The sequence below is a fragment of the Glycine max genome, chromosome 8 (assembly GCF_000004515.6).
Source record: "Glycine max cultivar Williams 82 chromosome 8, Glycine_max_v4.0, whole genome shotgun sequence".
In the NCBI taxonomy this organism is placed as follows: Eukaryota; Viridiplantae; Streptophyta; class Magnoliopsida; order Fabales; family Fabaceae; genus Glycine; species Glycine max.
Window position 1 is genome coordinate 44,281,768 of NC_038244.2, and position 22,486 is coordinate 44,304,253.

General features: G+C 33.1%; 3 protein-coding genes and 1 non-coding gene across 8 annotated transcripts; all 4 read right to left on the reverse strand.

Moving 5' to 3' along the window:
• Positions 1-207: 207 nt before the first annotated feature.
• Positions 208-3,386, reverse strand: LOC100787653 (CRAL-TRIO domain-containing protein YKL091C). Of its 4 annotated transcripts, none has more exons than XM_014779451.3 (8): positions 3,268-3,386; positions 2,546-2,620; positions 2,280-2,333; positions 1,916-1,975; positions 1,734-1,829; positions 1,538-1,639; positions 1,333-1,413; positions 208-714 (listed from the first exon to the last, which is right to left on the reverse strand). In XM_014779451.3, the coding sequence occupies exons 2-8, from the start codon at positions 2,606-2,608 to the stop codon at positions 391-393; spliced, it is 780 nt and encodes a 259-aa protein (XP_014634937.1). In that variant the 5' UTR covers positions 2,609-2,620; positions 3,268-3,386; the 3' UTR covers positions 208-390. The 4 variants fall into 4 exon arrangements, with proteins under 4 accessions (XP_014634937.1, XP_006586147.1, XP_014634938.1 ...); XM_006586084.4 differs by lacking the exon at positions 3,268-3,386 and adding an exon at positions 2,769-3,256; XM_014779452.3 differs by lacking the exon at positions 2,280-2,333.
• A 148-nt stretch (positions 3,387-3,534) lies between these two features.
• LOC112997695 (altered inheritance of mitochondria protein 32) lies at positions 3,535-6,537 on the reverse strand. Its single transcript, XR_005892441.1, has 6 exons — positions 6,116-6,537; positions 5,159-5,244; positions 4,739-5,051; positions 4,511-4,594; positions 4,321-4,441; positions 3,535-4,073 (listed from the first exon to the last, which is right to left on the reverse strand). It is a non-coding gene; the product is annotated as an altered inheritance of mitochondria protein 32 (transcript).
• A 4,539-nt stretch (positions 6,538-11,076) lies between these two features.
• Positions 11,077-13,056, reverse strand: LOC100789244 (uncharacterized). Its single transcript, XM_014779453.3, has 6 exons — positions 13,002-13,056; positions 12,741-12,800; positions 12,560-12,655; positions 12,362-12,463; positions 12,157-12,237; positions 11,077-11,623 (listed from the first exon to the last, which is right to left on the reverse strand). The coding sequence occupies exons 3-6, from the start codon at positions 12,596-12,598 to the stop codon at positions 11,300-11,302; spliced, it is 546 nt and encodes a 181-aa protein (XP_014634939.1). The 5' UTR covers positions 12,599-12,655; positions 12,741-12,800; positions 13,002-13,056; the 3' UTR covers positions 11,077-11,299.
• Positions 13,057-16,595: 3,539 nt separating this feature from the next.
• On the reverse strand, positions 16,596-21,334 carry LOC100817955 (SEC14 cytosolic factor). Of its 2 annotated transcripts, XM_003532136.5 has the most exons (12): positions 21,143-21,330; positions 20,949-21,023; positions 20,812-20,843; positions 20,193-20,276; positions 20,001-20,054; positions 18,906-18,980; positions 18,640-18,693; positions 18,277-18,336; positions 18,095-18,190; positions 17,899-18,000; positions 17,694-17,774; positions 16,596-17,081 (listed from the first exon to the last, which is right to left on the reverse strand). In XM_003532136.5, the coding sequence occupies exons 2-12, from the start codon at positions 21,001-21,003 to the stop codon at positions 16,758-16,760; spliced, it is 1,017 nt and encodes a 338-aa protein (XP_003532184.1). In that variant the 5' UTR covers positions 21,004-21,023; positions 21,143-21,330; the 3' UTR covers positions 16,596-16,757. The 2 variants fall into 2 exon arrangements, with proteins under 2 accessions (XP_003532184.1, XP_025985583.1); XM_026129798.2 differs by lacking the exon at positions 18,640-18,693 and having other exon boundaries at positions 21,143-21,334.
• Between the last annotated feature and the right edge of the window lie 1,152 nt (positions 21,335-22,486).

The following is a 22,486-nucleotide window of genomic DNA, read 5'->3' on the forward strand; positions in this document are numbered from 1 at the left end:
TTTGGACTTGAAAGCATCAAAATTCATTTGATTATATTTTGTGGCATGAACTAGTCTCTCCATGCATGTCAGGGTTGATGTGAACTTATATCTCTGCAGTTTAGAATTTATTCTTCATAAAAGTATTTTATTGTATTTTAATTAATATTTGCTTGGGTGGGGATAGTTTGCATAATGCTTCATGTGCATGCCATAAAGGTATAAGAGTGGGAAGAATTTTGCATGGACTTGATGTAAACATTACAATATTACATCTAATAATTAGGTATAAGTTTGACCTCACAAGCATAACCCTCCTTATCCAAAAGGGATCATAAAGTTGTCAACAAATAAAAGTGGCTCAGGAGAGGCCAAAAAACACAGTTACTAGTAGCTTTAGTAGCATAGCTTTCAATGGCCATTAACTCTAAGACCATTTAGTGAGTTGGTAAAGCCATTCTTCTGATTCTCCAATTTGTGGAACTCAGTTTCTATGGTCTTGGCTATTTTGGCATCATCAGGGTCTGGCTCTGGTATGTCTACATAGAAGGACCCTTGTCTGATTGGTGAAATTGACTCCACAATGATTGATTGTTGCTTGATGTGATTGTAGAGTTGTTGATGGAAGGCATGATTGAAGGAGAAACAATTTCCAGTGTTTCCTAATGCATGATGTTTGGAAGACTTGGAATCTTCTTTTCTGCAGAAGTGTGGGAGGGATGCATAGTCCATTACCTACAACAAGTTTTAAAAGAGCTCGAGTATGTTAAAAGTCTTTTAGTTGTAACAAATGTAGGAAGAAAGGACAACTTTGTCTCACTTGGTTCTCAAGTCTCAAGATGAAATCCAAAAGTACCATGACAAGAGAGAGAGAGAGAGAAATTCTAATGTAGAATAATAAATATATGTAGGATGAAGCAATATGAAATATTGGATATATCACATACTCCATAATGCAGAGGTAGGACACTATGAAGATGTTGTCAAATTTTCCCTCGTCTAACCAGTTATAAACAAATTGATAAAATCTTGTTTCTTATGAGTTAAATTGACGACAAGGTAAAATTAAATATTAGCATATTTAGAATAGTAATTTGACAGTATTGAACTGGAAACAAGAAAAAAAATCCACAGGCATCATGATGCTGTTATCAGGGCCAGTGTAACAACACTAATATGACAAGTGATAGATTGGGTTAGACCTAGATCTGAGGTAAAATATCACTGCTGCAATTATTTTCATTGATGTTACTTTAATTAGTCAAGAGAACCAATAGGCAAACTTTATACATATGGCATTGGTGATATTGTGAGAGTTTAAAATAGATCCTTGAAAATAATGTTGATATTTACCTTCAGTAATTCTTCCTTTCCACAACCTTGCAGCACCTGGATTTTTCTCCATGTTCTTTCTTGCAAAAGAGGCTTCACAACCTTCCAAATATTATTGAAGAAAAAAGATTTCAGCCGTTAATGTTTGGATTTTGAATGATGTTAATGAAATTAAGGATGAAAGTGAAGCAATCGAAACTCTTCAAACATTAAGACATGCACAAACCTTCCAGCACGCTGAGAATACATATGGCACATTAACAATATAGTATGTGTCTGTCTTTTCCGGATAGTTCAAGTCATCTATTGTAGATATAGCAGTCAACAACTGTAGAAGGTGGTCAAACAGAGACTGTCAACTATGAAGAAAAGTGGAGATTGGGAGAAGGAAAAAAAATATTTTCCCTAAAGTGCAGGCATACCCTCAGTTGATTCAATGCTGAAAATTTTAAACCAGTCATATCCAAGACTTTCACACAGGTGCCAATGTATCGTCCATGTTTCCTTGTAGCAGTAGGCTACAATAAAAATTTCAAATAACTGAATAGGCTAGCAGAGCATCAGAGAATTTCTCAAGATTAACTAAACAGTCTAAGGTACTCACCAAGATCACTTGATCCCTATATTCATTTAGTTGGATGTGTGATTGTATATAGTATTTGTCCTGAACAAAAAGAACTGACAATTTAATATCAAATAGATAATTCAAAGGAGTTTAGAAGCCACATTGAGGAATATAGGCAGCAGACACCAAGCAGGCATTGAACACTGAAGCATTTATGTAAAGTAGTGCAATTGTTAATGTCTATTGAAGAATCCTTGTAAGGTGTTAAAAGATTCTCAGAAATTGATGTTTCCCAGGAAGAGAAAAAAAGACCTCTAGTCCAGTAAGGAATGGCTAATGAATTGGTGCAATCTATGTATTGTAGTGTAAAGGTAAGATGAAAAAAGATGATAAATATTCTTACAGATGCTTTATCATATGTCCTGAGACCAACACCAACAGCAATGACAGGTAGACCCTAGCAAAATTCAGCCAAAAAAGAAAGATATTACGAATTACTTATTGGTAGAAGTGTTTCAGATTGATGAGAAAGATGCAATTTTTTATTTCTTATAATAATAACATCATCCACATAGGTTGAAGGTACGGAAGGGAAGAACCAAGAGGGAGGATGAATATAAAACTTAAATTCATATTAGAGATCAAAAGACCTAACTAAAACACGAGTACCTCCTTTGAGTAACCAGACATTCCTATGAGTTGAGAATCCCGTATGGCTCTGTACAAATCCATGGGGATAGGCTTCTGTTAAACAAAAAAGATAAAATTCAACAATGCAGCACAATTATGATCTGATTGAGAAAAATAATAAAAATTTATGTTATGATAAAGTGCGATGATTAGATATGAATAAGAATAAGAATAAGAAAGAATGGTAAATAATTCTACTGACCATGTGAATCTCATTGTAGAGTGATTTTACCCAAATTCCTGTACCCACAATGATATGGTTTTTTATAGTATTGAGTCTATTGACACCAACATGTGCCAATTTGTCAAAAAGTGTAAGCATGTTGTACTAATAAAAGTTCTAAATAGATGGGATCAAAAGTCAATCCATAAGAGACCATCCTCAGTTTCATGTATCCATCCATGATAAAAAGGAATTAAAATAGATTTAGAAGTTTACCACGCTCAGTACAAATATTAAAGACTATATAAGGGTCAAATTCTCTCTAAGAACCAACTTATTGCTCTTCTATTGTCCATATCAGATTATTCACACGTATATAAGAGACTGAAGTTTGGAGAAAGGGAGAGTGTGACAACTCTGAAGATGCAAGATTTTTGTCAGACTTTTGGACTTCAATAAATCTTAGATGCAAGATTTTTCAGAAAAATGAGATGTAGCAAAGAAGGGTAGTTAATAATTGCAGAATCAAGGAACTCACCCTTAAAACATTGTCAATCTCATTTTCCACCCTCCAGTTCAAACCAAGATCTTTTGAATAATTTAATAAATATAAAAAATAAATTTTTTAATTTGGACTTGAAAGCATCAAAATTCATTTGATTATATTTTGTGGCATGAACTAGTCTCTCCATGCACATCAGGGTTGATGTGAACTTATTATTGCTGTAGTTTAGAATTTATTCTTCATAAAAGTATTTTATTGTATTTTAATTAATATTAGCTTGGGTGGGGAGAGTTTGCATAATGCTTCAAGTGCATGCCATAAAGGTATAAGAGTGGGAAGAATTTTGCATGTAGTTGATGTAAACATTACAATGTTACAACTTATAACCGGGTATAAGTTTGACCTCACAAGCATAACCCTCCTAATCAAAAAGGGATCATATAGTTATCAACAAATAAAAGTGGCTCGGGAGAGGCCAAAAAACACAGTTACTAGTAGCTTTAGTAGCATAGCTTTCAATGGCCATTAACTGTAAGACCAATTAGTGAGTTGGTAAATCCATTCTTCTGATTCTCCAATTTGTGGAACTCAGTTTCTATGGTCTTGGCTATTTTGGCATCATCAGGGTCTGGCTCTGGTATGTCTACATAGAAGGCCCCTTGTCTGATTGGTGAAATTGACTCCACAATGATGGATTGTTGCTTGATGTGATTGTAGAGTTGTTGATGGAAGGCGTGATTGAAGGAGAAACAATTTCCAATGTTTCCTAATGCATGATGTTTGGAAGACTTGGAATCTTCTTTTCTGCAGAAGTGTGGGAGGGATGCATAGTCCATTACCTACAACAAGTTTTTTAAAAGAGCCCGAGCATGTTAAAAGTGTTTTAGTTGTAACAAATGTAGGAAGAAAGGATTTTTGACTCACTTCGTTCTCAAGTCTCAAGATCAAATCCAAAAGTACCATGACATGAGAGAGAGAGAGATTCTTATTGAGAATAATAATTATATGTACGATGAAGCAATATGAAATATTGGAAATGACAACAAACTTTATGAACATAGCTAAAATTTCCACCTCAGGCACAACCTTTGTTGGTCTACTCTGACAAAACATTGTATAAAATTAACTTCTAACCCCACAGACCCAGCTTCTGCTCCAAAAGACCAGCACGAGAGCAATCCTTGCTAGTGTCTTTTGAAGGATGGAACTAAAAAGAAAAAAAAAAAAAAACCCTTTAAAATTCAATACTAATGAAAATATCATAGATAAAAATTACCTCCATAGTGAGTCAAAAATCTCCCCTTTAATGATATGCTGGTGAAACAATAAAGGTACATCATCTGGAGTAACATATCCATACCTAGATAGTTTAGTTAAAAAGAATAGTGGTCAGCTTAATATCAAAATTAAAGATAAAAATGTTATACAGGTATTTCTCGATTTTAAAGAAATGGAAAGATCTTCTGAACGAAATGTTAATAACCAGGGGAAATCTCCTCCTTACAAGTGCCCAGTGACTTCTCTGTTGATACTTGATACTTGATCCAAATATAATGACATTTCCAGCGTACTTATTTCCCCCAATGTGCGAGCACGAGCTAATCAACACTTTGCCTTGAAGACCATGTAATTCTATCTCTTCCCTGAATCTACTGACCAAGATAGGTCCAAAAACCCCACACCTACGATCACGGGATCCATGTGAACACACGAAAACATATGAAGCTTTTAATGATTCAGGATTTCCAGGAAGCCATTCTCCTTCTTTGACTAGAACTTCTTCAACAAATGTCTCAACATCAAAATGGGTTAATCTCCTGCAATTTCACTAAAACTAATGTTAATAAGGAATTAAGCAAACAAAGGAGAACTTTTATAGGGGAATTAGAAGCTATGAAACAGAACTGGAACTATAAGTACTAACCTATATCTGATCATGTCTGGAAAAATTAATACATCTCCATTTGATGTTTCAGTCCCATCATGCCCCTCACATATTGTTAAGCAGGTCTAGCAAATGACAAGTCCAAAACAATTAGCCACAGTTAGCTTAATTTATACAATGAATAAATATCACTAAATACAAACAGCATTTTCACTGCATTGGTAGGTCATCTTTAAAAACAAAATCCACAAATCATGCAATTCATATATAATTTAGTAAGAAAACTTCATAAATGAATAAAACAAAAAAACAAAAAAAAACTTAAATCAAACCACCCCACCTCATACCCTAGGCTACATTTGGATTGATGAGAAGGAATGGAACAAAATGATACTAGATTCCATTGTTTAGAATCTTTAGATAGTTTAAAGTAAAATAAAAGTCATTCCATTTAAAGTATAACAAAAGTCATTCCATTCTGTTCCATTCCATCCAATACTTTTCATTTACTTCCCCAAGTATGGGGCGGAAGCCCTTCCATTTCATCATTCAATCATAAAAATGATTTATTGGTTGGTTTTGGAAGCCAGGGTATCCACTAGTCAAGAGTCAACCGCTAATTCATCATAGTTACTGAGCATCAGAAACTCGGACTAGGGGATATATCATAAAAATAATCAAACAACAGAATGTTGAGTAGATTCTATCTTGTTCCATTACTTTCAATCACACTCCATTCCATTCCAATCACACTTAGACATCCATAAATAGTCTTAGGCAAAAAAAAGGAACCAATATATAAAGCAGCAAAAGATCCCAAAACTAGTACATTGCCCCTTGGTAGAACAAACAAGAACAACCTTTCTCACTCTCCTTCTCTCCCTAGCTACCAAAAAAGAATCATCTTTTAAACAAAAAAAAAAAAGATTAAAAATACAAAACAAAAGACACCAAACCAAACCAAAAAACTATGAGGCCAAAACAAAAGCAAACAACCTCTTTCTTGATATGAGGCTTTCTGGCATTGATGGCGGCGTGGAGATACCTTGGCAGGCGATCAAATTCAGCAGCCTCAATGCGCGGCGGCCACACGGCGGGGTTCTTGTAGCAGAGGAACACATGGCGGCGGCAGAAGAAGTCCGAAGAAGAAGACGCGTCGCCGCTACCCATCATCGTACAAACGCTAAAGCTCGAAGCTTTTTTGAAGAAGAAAAAGAACGAGAATGACGGCAAGTGAGTGAGTGTGGAAGTGATTGCACCTTGCAACTTGCGAGAGTGAACACTGTGAAGTGTGTGCAGTGTTTTTTCTTTTTTTATTTTCTCTTTGGTCATGTTTTGTTTTTTTAGAGGAGAGGCTGTGTTCTTGTGTGGTGAAGTGTACCGTGTTTACTGTGGAATCGTTTTTTTTTTTACATTGCTATTATGGAGTTTAATCTAAATCTATATCATTAAATGCCTGTTATATTTGCTGCATAGGTGAGAAGGAGCCATTATTTTATGATTATATTTTAATTATTTTAAAGTAAATATTTTAAGAAAATAAGAAACTTTAACCATTGATAAAAAGGTTTTGATTAGTGTCTTTCAAAAAAAAAGTTTTGATTAGGGAGTAATTTTAACTCATGTTATGTAGGAGAAACTTTAGTAAAATAAAACACGATTATAAATTTTTAAGTTGTTTGTTTTATTTCACAAAATGTGTAAATATATAGTGTACATGTTCACTTTTTAGAAAATATAATAAATTAAAATATATAGATGAAAAGATAAAATATTTTAATATTATAATTGTATAATGAAAAGAACAACTCAAAGGTAAATAACAATAAGATATATAAATATCTCACTCATTAATTTATGAAGAATAAAGACGGTACTCGTAATTTATATCATTATTTTTTCTCCACAAACCGCATTTATTTCTTATGTGAGACAAGACCGATAGCAAAACTTTTTTAAATATTTAATACAATTATTTAACTATATATTTAAAACTTGAACTTAAAATCACTAATTAACATAAAATAATTTTCTTCCAATTGTTTCATATACCCAATAGTACTCATAATTTATAACTAATATTGAAATAAAAAAAATATAATTAGTTGAGAATGACAATAGGATGAGATGAAAGATACATGTTTTATATTTTATAAATTTTCATGATAAAAATTTAGAATGACAATAGGATAAATATTTTACACACACAAGATTAATAGTAGACTTCCATCAATTGTATCTACATCTTTGGATGCTGCAAATATTTTATTATAAAGAGAAAATTATAAATAAATGGTTACTCAACTCACAACCCTATTGGAAAAAGAAAAATACAATTAAACCTATAAATAATAATTAATAGTAATTAATGTAAATAATTCTTATAAATAATGGAAATAATATTGTTATATATAATTATTATAAGAGATTAAAAACTATTGTGGTTATCTATAATTGTTATAAATAATTAAAATAAGGACTGTAATACTCATTTTTATTTTTTTACCCTAAGGTGCCTTAAAAAATCATATATCTCACCAAAAGATATTTAACTAAAGATATATTATCCAAAACTTCTTTGATCATAAGAATTCAAACTGTGACATTTTCCCTATCTAAATTTTAAGAACTTTTTAAAATAAAATTATAAATTTAAAAATTCATCAAACTAATATGTTAATTCTCTGAGTGTATTTCATATTGTAAAATTTTATCTTTACTTTGGAATAATACTATTTTGAAACTATTCTCATTGACATAAAAAAAATGCAGATTTAGTTAATAATAGATTTGTCTAAATTATAACATACTGAAACGGGTATAAAAAAGGAAAGGCGCCTTTTGAAATCTTAAAGTCTTGAAGCAACTTACTCATTAAATAATCAATCATAATTGACTCTGATTTTTGGAGGCAAATTTAAAAATTTCTCTCTCAATAATCAAGAAAATCACAAAAGAAAGAAGAAAAAGAAAATCAAGAAAACCACAAGAAAAAAGCAAAAGAAAAGAATGTCTCACAAAGAAAAAAAGAATGTCATTGAGTTCCTTGATGAACAAGCTTTCTATTATGACAAGGAAGATGAGCAGTGGTTTAAGGAAAAAGATGATCAGTGGGCAAAGAACATACCATGCTACAAAGAAGACGCAGTCTTGAATTCAGTCCACTTCGATTTTGACATGCAAGATTTAGATGAGTTCTTGATGGTTCTTGGCACTGAAGATTCTTCCCCTGAGAGAGTTCCTGATCCTATTATTCCTGTTACTCCTCCTATTTCTGGACGGGTTCAGGTTCCTTCCCCTCCGAGAGTTCATGCTCCTGCACCTCAGAGGGTTTATACTTTTGCCAATTGGTTTCTGCTACATCTGCCCCTACAGCTCGGGTTCCAGCTCCACACGAGTCACCGGAGGAGACATTCAATGGCATTGCATCTGGTCAGGTTCATGCATTGATCAGCCACCAACACCACTTGCTTTCGCAGAATATGGAGTCATATCGTGTCATGTTAGCCGGTGACTCATCCCGATCGGTTCCTGGTAAGAAATACACACATTGGACCAGATAACAACACATTTCGTTTCTCCTTGGGCTTGAGAATGTTGGAAAGAAAAGTTGGACATATATTTTACAGAAATTTGTTCCATCAAAAAATCCATTTCAAGTTGCAAGTCATGCTCAAAAATACTTCAAACCCAAGAATAACCCAAAGAAAGAGAGGAAAAGGAAAAGCATTCATGACATAACCTTAGAGGACATTAACACGATTGTTACTCCCCGCATTGATCAACATAATTGGGTTCCTCCTCCTCCAAATTTTGCAGCGCAACCACATGAAATACGACATGCACAACCCATGCAGCAGTTCAACCAACATAATCCGTTTCATCAAATGCAGCAGTTTCAGCACATTATGCCTAGTCAAATGAACATATATGGATATTCTAATAATTGGCCTCACGACAGTGAACACGCCAATTGATCTTTGTTGGGATGCTGTTCCCTTTTTTTGCTCTCTTCATTATGCCTGTAAATTTTAGGGGCCTCTTTCTTGTAGGATAATTTGCCTTGACATGTATTTTTGTCTAGTTTCCCATGATGTTTTGTTATTGGTCTTCTGGAAATAAAATTAGTTGAGTTATTGACCGAATATTTTCATCCTTGTTTCCGAGAGTACAGAACTAAAATAGCAAAATGTCTTTTCTTAATCAATTTAGACTTTATTCTTCATAAAAGTATTTTATTGTATTTTATTTTAATATTGACTTCGGTGGGGAGAGTTTGCATAATGCTTCAAGTGCGTGCCATAAAGGTACAAGAGTGGGAAGATTCTAATACTTAGAGAAGGATTCTAATCAATTTAGTATTCATCCTTGTTTCCAAGGACTAAAATAGCCAAAAAATAAATATAAAAAATTTAAAATTTTCATCACAAGACTGCTAGCTTTTTAATGTATTGCTGATCACACATATGTTTGATGTTTTCTGGCAATGCAAGAAAGGTCACTTTGGTGCTGCTTTACACCACAAAATAGCTTTACATGAATCTGTGATGGTATCTCTCCCTTTAAGCCTGGGATAATAATGTTGTGTATCATGTGCTGTCACAAGTTTTTGCATTGCTCATTTTGGATGAGATCAAAATCATGTTTCTTTTTATTTATTCATTGAATAATTGAAATGTTTTGTATTTCTGAAAAAGCATAACTATTCACCACATTTTCTTTTTCATTTTAATTTTTGCGTTGACTTCTTGAGAAAGTTAAAGAAGGTAAAGAAAAGCAATGGGCAAATGTTAGTCATCAATGAGGTATGCATTCTCTTTTGTCCTGTTTACATCATCAGTGATTGTAGCAGTAGGTTGCAAATAAGCTACATTTCTTCCTTCAGAGTTTGTTTTTTTTTAAATCTCTATAAAAACAAATACTTACATATTATAATTTCTGTTCTGAAATCTCACCATTCTAGGGACAAACAACTTTTGTCAGTTTATATGTAAAGTATAAACATTGTAAGACTGGTAAAATAACAATGCCACGTAGTTTTCTACATCCTTGTTGGGAATTCTACTTAGGCAAAGTTAATTATTCTTGACTCTCTGAATCTGTTACAATGGACACATTTTGCAACATTTTTCTCTCTTTCATTGAAAAATCTAGTTAATTGAAATTTGTTTAGAGTACTTGGGTTATCTGTTTGCTTTGTTATGAAGTTATTAGTCAATTGGCATCTTTTGAATTCCAGTGTTTCTTCATATACATATATATATATATATATATATATATATATATATATATATATATATATATATATATATATATTCTCTTTAATACCAGTCTGTGAAGTGGCTGGTATAATCATGTAAGTAGAGTTATAAAAATTGTGAAAAGAGCAAGTTTTAACATTTAAGAATGAAACGTGAGATATTTTGACAATTCAACATTGTAACTGATTTTTCTTGGGGCCGCTGGCTCAAAGTTGTTTAATTTATACAGATACGAAAATTTTTGTATGGGTCATTGAGTGAAAGATATTGAAGTGTGGACATAGGTTGATCCCAGTATTGCGTGCTACTATTTCATGAAACATGCATCATAGATTTCAGCCATACATTGATAAGGTTAGGAGTACTAGGAGACAAATTTTTTCCTCTGTTTTGCTTCAGCATTGTAGGCTCCAATTGCAGACAGTGATGTTATATTTCTTTATTCTGTATGCTTATTGCAGATTTTTGAGAAAAATCCTACCAAGATCTTTTGAATAATTTAATAAATATAAAAAATAAATATTGTTAATTTGGACTTAAAAGCATCAAAATTCATTTGATTATATTTGGTGGCATGAACTAGTCTCTCCATGCACGTCAGGGTTGATGTGAACTTATATCTCTGCAGTTTAGAATTTATTCTTCATAAAAGTATTTTATTGTATTTTAATTAATATTTGCTTGGGTGGGGAGAGCTTGCATAATGCTTCATGTGCATGCCATAAAGGTATAAGAGTGGGAAGAATTTTGCATGGACTTGATGTAAACATTACAATATTACATCTAATAACCGGCTATAAGTTTGACCTCACAAGTATAACCCTCCTTATCCAAAAGGGATGATAAAGTAATCAACAAATAAAAGTGGCTCAGGACAGGCCAAAAAACACAGTTACTAGTAGCTTTAGTAGCATTGCTTTCAATGGCCATTAACTGTCAGACCATTTAGTGAGTTGCTAAAGCCATTCTTCTGATTCTCCAATTTGTGGAACTCAGTTTCTATGGTCTTGGCTATTTTGGCATCATCAGGGTCTGACTCTTGTATGTCTACATAGAAGGACCCATGTCTGATTGGTGAAATTGACTCCACAATGATGGATTGTTGCTTGATGTGATTGTAGAGTTGTTGATGGAAAGCGTGATTGAAGGAGAAACAATTTCCAGTGTTTCCTAATGCATGATGTTTGGAAGACTTGGAATCTTCTTTTCTACAGAAGTGTGGGAGGGATGCATAGTCCATTACCTACAACAAGTTTTAAAAGATGAAATCCAAAAGTACCATGACATGAGAGAGAGAGGCAGAGATTCTTATTGAGAATAATAATTATATATATGATGAAGCAATATGAGGAAATATTGGATACATCACATACTCCACAATGCAAAGTAGGACACTATGCAGATCTTGTCAAATTTTCCCTTGTCTAACCAGTTATAAACAAATTGATAAAATCTTGTTTCTTATGAGTTAAATTGACGACAAGATAAAATTAAACATTAGCATCTTTAGAATAGTAATTTGACAGTATTAAACTGGAAACAAGAAAAAAAAACGCACAGGCATCATGATGCTGTTCTCAGGGCTAGTGTAACAACACTAATATGACAAGTGATATAGATTGGGTTAGACCTAGAAGTAAAATATCACTGCTGCAATTATTTTCATTGATGTTACTTTAATTTGTCAAGAGAACCAACAGGCAAACTCTATACATATGGCATTGGTGATATTGTGAGAGCTAAAAATAGATCCTTGAAAATAATGTTGATATTTACCTTCAGTAATTCCTCCTTCCCACAACCTTGCAGCACCTGGATATTTCTCCTTGTTCTTTCTTGCAAAAGAGGCTTCACAACCTTCCAAATATTATTGAAGAAAAAATATTTCAGCCGTTAATGTTTGGGTTTTGAATGATGTTTATGAAATTAAGGATGAAAGTGAAGCAGTCCAAACTCTTCAAACATTAAGACATGCACAAACCTTCCAGCATGCTGAGAATACATATGGCACATTAACAATATAGTATGTGTCTGTCTTTTCCAGATAGTTCAAGTCATCTATTGTAGATAATGCAGTCAACAACTGTAGAAGGTGATCAAACAGAGGCTGTCAACTATGAAGAAAAGGGGAGACTGGGAGAAGGAAAAAAAAAATATTTTCCCTAAAGTACGGGCATACCCTCAATTGATTCAATGCTGAAAATTTTAAACCAGTCATATCCAAGACTTTCACAGTGGTGCCAATGTATTGTCCATGTTTCCTTGTAGCTGTTGGCTGAAATAAAAATTTCAAATAACTGAATATGCTACGAGAGCATCAGAGAATTTCTAAGATTAACTAAGCAGTCTATGGTACTCACCAAGATCACTTGATCCCTATATTCATTCAGTTGGATGTGTGATTGTATACAGTATTTTTCCTGAACAAAAAGAACTGGCAATTTAATATCAAATAGATAATTTAAAGGAGCTTAGATGCGACGTTGAGGAACATAGGCAGCAGACACCAAGCACTGAAGCATTTATGTAGAGTAGTGCAATTGTTAATGTCTATTGAAGAAACCTTGTAAGGTGCTAAAAGATTCTCAGAAATTGAAGTTTTCCAGGAAAAGAAAAAAGACCTCTAGTCCAGTAAGGAATCGCTAATGAATTGGTGCAGTCTATGTAAAGGTAAGATGATAAATATCCATACAGATGCTTTATCATATGTACTGAGACCAACACCAACAGCAATGACAGGTAGACCCTGGTAAAATTCAGCCAAAAAAGAAAGAAATTAAGCTTCCTACATCATAACATGGTTAACTGACGACTTGCCTCAACACAGCTTCAGCAAGCTGCTCAAAATTCGGTAAGGCCCAGTCATGCTGGGTTATGTCAAGATTGTCTTTCTCAGCACTTATAGCCTGAAAAAAATATTAAAAGACAGCAGAAGTAAGATTGAGATTTGAGATTACTTTGTTAGAGAATACACTAGGATTCATTTGAGTCACATTTATGTCTTTAACTACTCCATGTTTGAACACTGTATTTTCCCATTTTCATCATTCAAAATTAATGACCTTACTACAAAGCCAGGGCAAAGTTTATCCCAGCCACACTTAGTACATCTAATAATATCCAGACAATTAGCTAAGGGTGTGTCTGAACTTAATGACTAATATATAATAATCTCATATCAAATAAGAGCTTATTTCATAAGCTAAAAAGGTTATAATATAAGTCATTTTCATAAGCTCAAATAAGCTTTTACAAATACCCCCAAATCCTTAGCAAAAGAGTATTCTTTTTTCCTTATACACTTAGAAGAATGCACCTACAGAGAGTAAACCACATTGAAACAAATTATCCCTTTTACCTTGTGGTATGGCCCGGGGGAAGGGGAATCACATGATAATTTTCAATGATTGATCTTTAAAATTATAAAAAATATAGAGAAAACCAATAATATTTGTACCTTTGAAGGATCAAATCCAAATCCACCCATTTGAATCATACGTTGTGTATAACTAAACCCAATCTTTGCTATAATGGAAAAATGACAACATAGTGACGAGGTAAAAATTGATACTCATGAAATTGATGTATACATATAAAAGTGATCAGCTTTCAAGTCATAACTAACCATTTTCTTCAACCAAGATTGAGGAAGTACCTGAAATGCAATCTTTTGACAATTAAACCAGACTCTGAGTGAAACAGGTGAAGATCCATAAAAATGAATATTACCAAGAGCGACTGCTGACATAGCTAACGTCTACTGTGCTAAGGTCTATTCCGTTCTGCTGACATAGCTCAATCTTTTTTCTTTTATTAAAAATTGGTTTAATATTCAACTTATTCTTCTAATTATTTAAAACTATTCGATAAGGTCCTGATTTCTTAGAAAACTCTAATAAGATCCTCTATTTATTTTTTTTAAATAAAAAATCTCAATCAAGTTTTTTCGTTAAATTGAAAGTGACTTATAAAAAAAGGGAAGGCGCCTTTTCAAATCTTAAAATTTCGAAGGAACTTACTCATTAAATAATCAATTATAACTAACTCTGCTTTTTGGCGCCAAATTTTAAAATTTCACTCTCAATATAACAGGATCAATTGAGATCAAGAAAACCACACAAGAAAGAAGAAAAAGAAAATCAAGAAAACCACGAAAAAGGAAAAAGAAAAGAATGTCTCACGAAGAAAACAAGAATGCCATTGAGTTCCTTGATGAACAAGCTTTCTATTATGACGAGGAAGACGAGCAGTGGTTTAAGGAAAAAGATGATCAGTGGGCAAAGAACATACCATGCTACAAAGAAGACGAAGCAAACGCAGTCTTGAATTCAGTCGACTTCGATTTTGACATGCAAGATTTAGATGAGTTCTTGAAGGATCTTGGCACTGAAGATTCTTCCCCTGAGAGAGTTCCTGATCCTGTTGTTCCTATTTCCGGAGGGGTTCAGGTTCCTTCCCCTCCGAGAGTTCATGCTCCTGCACCTCAGAGGGTTTATACTTTTGCCGATTTGGTTTCTGCAACATCTGCCCCTGCAGCTCTGGTTCCAGCACCACACGAGTCACCGGAGGAGACATTCAATGGCATTGCATCTGGTCAGGTCCATGCGCCGATCAGCCACCAACACCACTTGCTTCCGCAGAATATGGAGTCCAATCGCGTCATGTTAGCCGGTGACTCATCCCGATCGGTTCCTTGCAAGAAATACACACATTGGACCAGAGAAGAACACATTTCGTTTCTCCTTGGGCTTGAGAATGTTGGAAAAAGTTGGACATATATTTCACAGAAATTTGTTCCATCAAAAAATCCATTTCAAGTTGCAAGTCATGCTCAAAAATACTTCAAACGCAAGAATACCCCAAATAAAGAGAGGAAAAGGAAAAGCATTCATGACATAACCTTAGAGGACATTAACACGATTGTTACTCCCCGCATTGATCAAGATAATTGGGTTCCTCCTCCACCAAATTTTGCAACGCAACCTCATGAAATACGACATGCACAACCCATGCAGCAGTTCAACCTACATAATCCGTTTCATCAAATGCAGCAGTTCAACCTACATAATCCGTTTCATCAAATGCAGCAGTTTCAGCACAATATGCCTAGTCAAATGGACATATATGGATATTCTAATAATTGGCCTCATGAGAGTGAACACGGCAATTGATCTTTGTTGGGATGCTGTTCCCTTTTTTTGCTCTCTTCATTATGCCTGTAAATTTTAGGGGCCTCTTTCTTGTAGGATAATTTGCTTTTTGACATGTATTTTTGTTAGTTTCCCATGGTGTTTTGTTATTGGTCTTTTGGAAATAAAATAAGTTGAGTTATTGACCAAATATTTTCATCCTTGTTTCCGAGAGTACAGAACTAAAATAGCAAAATGTCTTCTCTTAATCAATTTAAAATTTATTCTTCATAAAAGTATTTTATTGTATTTTATCACAAGACTGCTTGCTTTTTAATGTATTTTATCACAAGACTGCTAGTCTTTTCTTAATCAATTTAGAATTTATTCTTCCTATATATATTCTCTTTAATACCGTTCTGTGAAGTGGCTGGTATAATCATGTCAAGTAGAGTTATAAAAATTGTGAAAAGAGCAAGTTTTAACATTTAAGAATGAAACGTGAGATATTTTGATAATTCAACATTGTAACTGATTTTTTCTTGGGGCCGCTGGCTCAAAGTTGTTTAATTTATACAGATACTAGGAAATTTTTGTATGGGTCATTGAGGGAAAGATATTGAAGTTTGGACATAGGTTGATCCCAGTATTGCGTGCTACTATTTCATGAAACATGCATCATAGATTTCAGCCTTACTTTGATAAGGTTAGGAGTACTAGGAGACAAATTTTTTCCACTGTTTTGCTTCAGCATTGTAGGCTCCAATCGCAGACAGTCATGTTATATTTCTTTATTCTTTATGCTTATTGCAGATTTTTGAGAAAAATTCTACCAAGATCTTTTGAATAATTTAATAAATATAAAAAATAAAATCAAAATTCATTTGATTATATTTTGTGGCATGAACTAGTCTCTCCATGCACATCAGGGTTGATGTGAACTTATTATCGCTGTAGTTTAGAATTTATTCTTCATAAAAGTATTTTATTGTATTTTAATTAATATTTGCTTGGGTGGGGAGAGTTTGCATAATGCTTCAAGTGCATGCCATAAAGGTATAAGAGTGGGAAGAATTCTGCATGGAGTTGATGTAAACATTACAATATTACATCTAATAACCGGCTATAAGTTTGACCTCACAAGCAAAACCCTCCTAATCAGAAAGGGATCATATAGTTATCAACAAATAAAAGTGGCTCAGGACAGGCCAAAAAACACAGTTACTAGTAGCTTTAGTAGCATAGCTTTCAATGGCCATTAACTCTAAGACCATTTAGTGAGTTGGTAAAGCCATTCTTCTGATTCTCCAATTTGTGGAACTCAGTTTCTATGGTCTTGGCTATTTTGGCATCATCAGGGTCTGGCTCTGGTATGTCTACATAGAAGGACCCTTGTCTGATTGGTGAAATTGACTCCACAATGATGGATTGTTGCTTGATGTGATTGTAGAGTTGTTGATGGAAGGCGTGATTGAAGGAGAAACAATTTCCAATGTTTCCTAATGCATGATGTTTGGAAGACTTGGAATCTTCTTTTCTGCAGAAGTGTGGGAGGGATGCATAGTCCATTACCTACAACAAGTTTTAAAAGAGTAAAAGTCTTTTAGTTGTAACAAATGTAGGAAGAAAGGACAACTTTGTCTCACTTGGTTCTCAAGTCTCAAGATGAAATCCAAAAGTACCATGACAAGAGAGAGAAAGAGAGAGAGAAATTCTAATGTAGAATAATAATTATATGTAGGATGAAGCAATATGAAATATTGGATATATCACATGCTCCATAATGCAGAGGTAGGACACTATGAAGATGTTGTCAAATTTTCCCTCGTCTAACCAGTTATAAACAAATTGATAAAATCTTGTTTCTTATGAGTTAAATTGACGACAAGGTAAAATTAAATATTAGCATATTTAGAATAGTAATTTGACAGTATTGAACTGGAAACAAGAAAAAAAATCCACAGGCATCATGATGCTGTTATCAGGGCCAGTGTAACAGCACTAATATGACATGTGATAGATTGGGTTAGACCTAGATCTGAGGTAAAATATCACTGCTGCAATTATTTTCATTGATGTTACTTTAATTAGTCAAGAGAACCAACAGGCAAACTCTATACATATGGCATTGGTGATATTATGAGAGCTAAAAATAGGTCCTTGAAAATAATGTTTGATATTTACCTTCAGTAATTCCTCCTTCCCACAACCTTGCAGCACCTGGATTTTTCTCCTTGTTCTTTCTTGCAAAAGAGGCTTCACAACCTTCCAAATATTATTGAAGAAACAAGATTTCAGTCGTTAATGTTTGGATTTTGAATGATGTTAATGAAATTAAGGATGAAAGTGAAGCAATCGAAACTCTTCAAACATTAAGACATGCACAAACCTTCCAGCACGCTGAGAATACATATGGCACATTAACAATATAGTATGTGTCTGTCTTTTCCGGATAGTTCAAGTCATCTATTGTAGATATAGCAGTCAACAACTGTAGAAGGTGGTCAAACAGAGACTGTCAACTATGAAGAAAAGGCGAGATTGGGAGAAGGAAAAAAAATATTTTCCCTAAAGTGCAGGCATACCCTCAGTTGATTCAATGCTGAAAATTTTAAACCAGTCATATCCAAGACTTTCACACAGGTGCCAATGTATCGTCCATGTTTCCTTGTAGCTGTTGGCTACAATAAAAATTTCAAATAACTGAATAGGCTAGCAGAGCATCAGAGAATTTCTCAAGATTAACTAAACAGTCTAAGGTACTCACCAAGATCACTTGATCCCTATATTCATTTAGTTGGATGTGTGATTGTATATAGTATTTGTCCTAAACAAAAAGAACTGACAATTTAATATCAAATAGATAATTCAAAGGAGTTTAGAAGCCACATTGAGGAATATAGGCAGCAGACACCAAGCAGGCATTGAACACTGAAGCATTTATGTAAAGTAGTGCAATTGTTAATGTCTATTGAAGAATCCTTGTAAGGTGTTAAAAGATTCTCAGAAATTGAAGTTTCCCAGGAAGAGAAAAAAGACCTCTAGTCCAGTAAGGAATGGCTAATGAATTGGTGCAATCTATGTATTGTAGTGTAAAGGTAAGATGAAAAAAGATGATAAATATTCTTACAGATGCTTTATCATATGTACTGAGACCAACACCAACAGCAATGACAGGTAGACCCTAGCAAAATTCAGCCAAAAAAGAAAGATATTACGAATTACTTATTGGTAGAAGTGTTTCAGATTGTTTAGAAAGATGCAATTTTTTATTTCTTATAATAATAACATCATCCACATAGGTTGAAGGTACGGAAGGGAAGAACCAAGAGGGAGGATGAATATAAAACTTAAATTCATATTAGAGATCAAAAGACCTAACTAAAACACGAATACCTCCTTTGAGTAACCAGACATTCCTATGAGTTGAGAATCCCGTATGGCTCTGTACAAATCCATGGGGATAGGCTTCTGTTAAACAAAAAAGATAAAATTCAACAATGCAGCACAATTATGATCTGATTGAGAAAAATAATAAAAATTTATGTTATGATAAAGTGCGATGATTAGATATGAATAAGAATAAGAAAGAATGGTAAATAATTCTACTTACCATGTGAATCTCATCTGTAGAGTGATTTTACCCAAATTCCTGTACCCACAATGATATGGTTTTTTATAGTATTGAGTCTATTGACACCAACATGTGCCAATTTGTCAAAAAGTGTAAGCATGTTGTACTAATAAAAGTTCTAAATAGATGGGATCAAAAGTCAATCCATAAGAGACCGTCCTCAGTTTCATGTATCCATCCATGATAAAAAGGAATTAAAATAGATTTAGAAGTTTACCACGCTCAGTACAAATATTAAAGACTATATAAGGGTCAAATTCTCTCTAAGAACCAACTTATTGCTCTTCTATTGTCCATATCAGATTATTCACACGTATATAAGAGACTGAAGTTTGGAGAAAGGGAGAGTGTGACAACTCTGAAGATTTAGTCTTTTTCTTTTTCTGCACACATAAATTGATGCATGTGGTTTACACCTATCTTAAAATTAATAAATTAGCAAATGCTAATGACTTCTCTCAAGGTACTTGCTAAGGATTCAAAAGTAGAAAGTATTAAATGAAACGTAATTTTTTTAAGCCTCCATTGTATTGGATACTGTACAATTTGTTATGCATTGTTCTTTTTTTGCACTAGTTAACAAGAGCCTATAAATAAATAAAACACACACACTTAGGAATGTTCCAAAATCATCAGATATCTTCAAACTGAGTTCTACATGTATATCGCTCATCTAAATATTGTAACCCTCCCATTATTTGCCTTACATTTAGCTTAAATTACCAAACTCAACATAAATGGTAAATGAGGTTTTTGTCAGACATTTGGACTTCAATAAATCTTAGATGCAAGATTTTTCAGAAAAATGAGATGTAGCAAAGAAGGGTAGTTAATAATTGCAGAATCAAGGAACTCACCCTTAAAACATTGTCAATCTCATTTTCCACCCTCCAGTTCAAACAATCAATTAACTGCACCAGTTCAAACTGTCAGCAAAGTATATACATCCAAAGAGCATAGATCAAGACTGAAGAGCAATGCTAAGAGCAATCAACATGGCTAAAATTCCAAATAACTTTTTTTTTACAAATATTATAGATCTAGCTAACCATTTTATGGGCTTTGGCAATATTCCAGTCCCTAGCTTTGAGAAACCGTATTAACGTTTCAGTTTGATAACCCTGGTGCATAATCTGAAAAACAAAGAAAAGGCTTTCAGGATTTCAGGAGAAATCATTAACTCTCACTAGTTAGCAAAACATCACATAACCAGGATAGGCAAAGAGCAATAAAAAATGTAGAGATTTAACAAATGATAAGGGGAGAAAACATTAAAAGACCCATATTGGTTTCAAAATCACTATAATCAGTATGATTCTCTTGAAGGCTGTTCCTCAAACATGAAAAGATCAAATGTACTGAGTTTTCACTTCAATCCCTCCAAACACCCTTTACAAAAAGGCATAAGCTATCCACAGAAAATTTCTTAACAACCAGAACATACCAGTGATCCAGATCAATTTGGCAGCAAAATTTAATTTTTGTTCTAAAAATTATGTATCTTTTTCCCTCCTCATAATCCAGGATGATTTTTTTCCTTAAAAAAAGCATTTTTTTAAAAACCAAATCAGGTTGCAGATCATACATCACAACTTCAATTCATTATTTTTCCAGGCATCATTCCCAACACTCAAGATCAAGCAAAGCAAATCAAATCAAAAGCCGAACCTGGAATGTGTTCTTCAGCTGCTCATCATCCACTGCAACAAGAGACAAAAAAAAGGAACCTTTTTTTGTGAGTGATGAAAAAAAGATCACAGAAAAACAGAAGAATGCCATCTGAATTTCAAACAATTGAAGCACACCATTTTCCATCAGGGTCTGCAGCTGCTTCACTGCCTCTTGATTTCCACCCCCCATCTCCTCTTCAGCTCTCAGCACTGAAAATTCAGAAAGCCAAACCAAAGTATCTGAGAGATTTGCAAGGAATATCTACAAACCCCAGATCCTTTTTTAAGGTACAATTATTAGTACCCCACAAAAATTTAAATTGATTTACCAATAGTAGCTTAAAGAGAGAAAAGGGTGGGTTTGGTTTGGCAGAAGGTGAGGGTGGTAACCCCTCTAAAAATTATAGCTTTGTTTGTCCACCTCCTCTCTGTTACTCTTGCAAGAACAAAAAGCATGGACTTGGAGGTGAGTTTGTACTATGTTCCAGCTTCCTATGTATGTAGGCACTGAGTGGTCAACATAACAAGGAAAAAAGTGACAAAGTTGTTAAAATCAAATGACCAATAACCGAAAGATAAAGAAATTTTTAAATTGTTACCAGAAAATAAATTATTATATATTTTTTACTAACAAGCAACAACTTCTCTCTCTCCTCATATGATATAAGACTTCTTCGAAAGGAAAAAATTAAAATAACGTTAAGAGGATTTAAATATGTTTTTTATTTCGATAATTTATAAATTTTTGTCGTAGTTTTTGATTAAAAAACACTTAATATTTTAAGTCCTTGATAAATTTTTATTTTGATTTTAGTATTTAAAATTTTTTTAAATAGCACTTTAAAAAATAAAATAAAATAATTTGGATTGCACAAATTAACGCTTCGAAAAGCAAAGTAAAGCGCTTTAGGGATAAAAACATTTTTTTTGCTAAGAATAAAAAAAATTAATCGGAAACTAAAAATATATTGGGGTAAAAAAAAGTGGAAGATTGATCCAGAAGTAATTATTAATTATTCTAGTATCAATTATATGTTTTTGCTTCAACTAATCTATATGTTTTAATAAGAAATTAACAAGACTTAATTAGCTGACATATAAAAAATTAACTTATTTATTTTATTTTTTATGATTAATAAGTAGATCTTTTAGTGCTTAAATTTATGTTTTAATTTTTAAAAGGTCTTTGTCATTGAAAAATTTAACTAACAGTAAAAAAAAAATTAATGACAGAGATCTTTTATATAAACTTGAAGGACTAAAAAATTTATTTATTAAAGTTCAGAAAATAGATAAGTTTTAAAATTATAAAAACTAAATAAATAATTAAATCAAAAATTAATAACACTTAATTAGCTTACATGTGAAATTCATGGAGACTATCATGATTATAAACCAATTTATAATTTTTTAAGAAAGAGAAGGTTAAAGAAAAAAAATAAAGAGCCTTCAAAAAAAGAGGGAAAACAAGAAAAGAAAAAAAATGTAATAAATGACTTGATGAAAAATGGAGAAATAAGAAAAAAAATGGGGTGAAAGTGGAATAAAAGAGAAATTGAGTATATGAATATAATGATTTTTTTGAGATATAGTTTGACATTAAAATGAAAATAGTTCATAAATGTTGGATGTGGTAGAAGAAGTTGGTATCTAACAATCTAGTGAATTAAGAT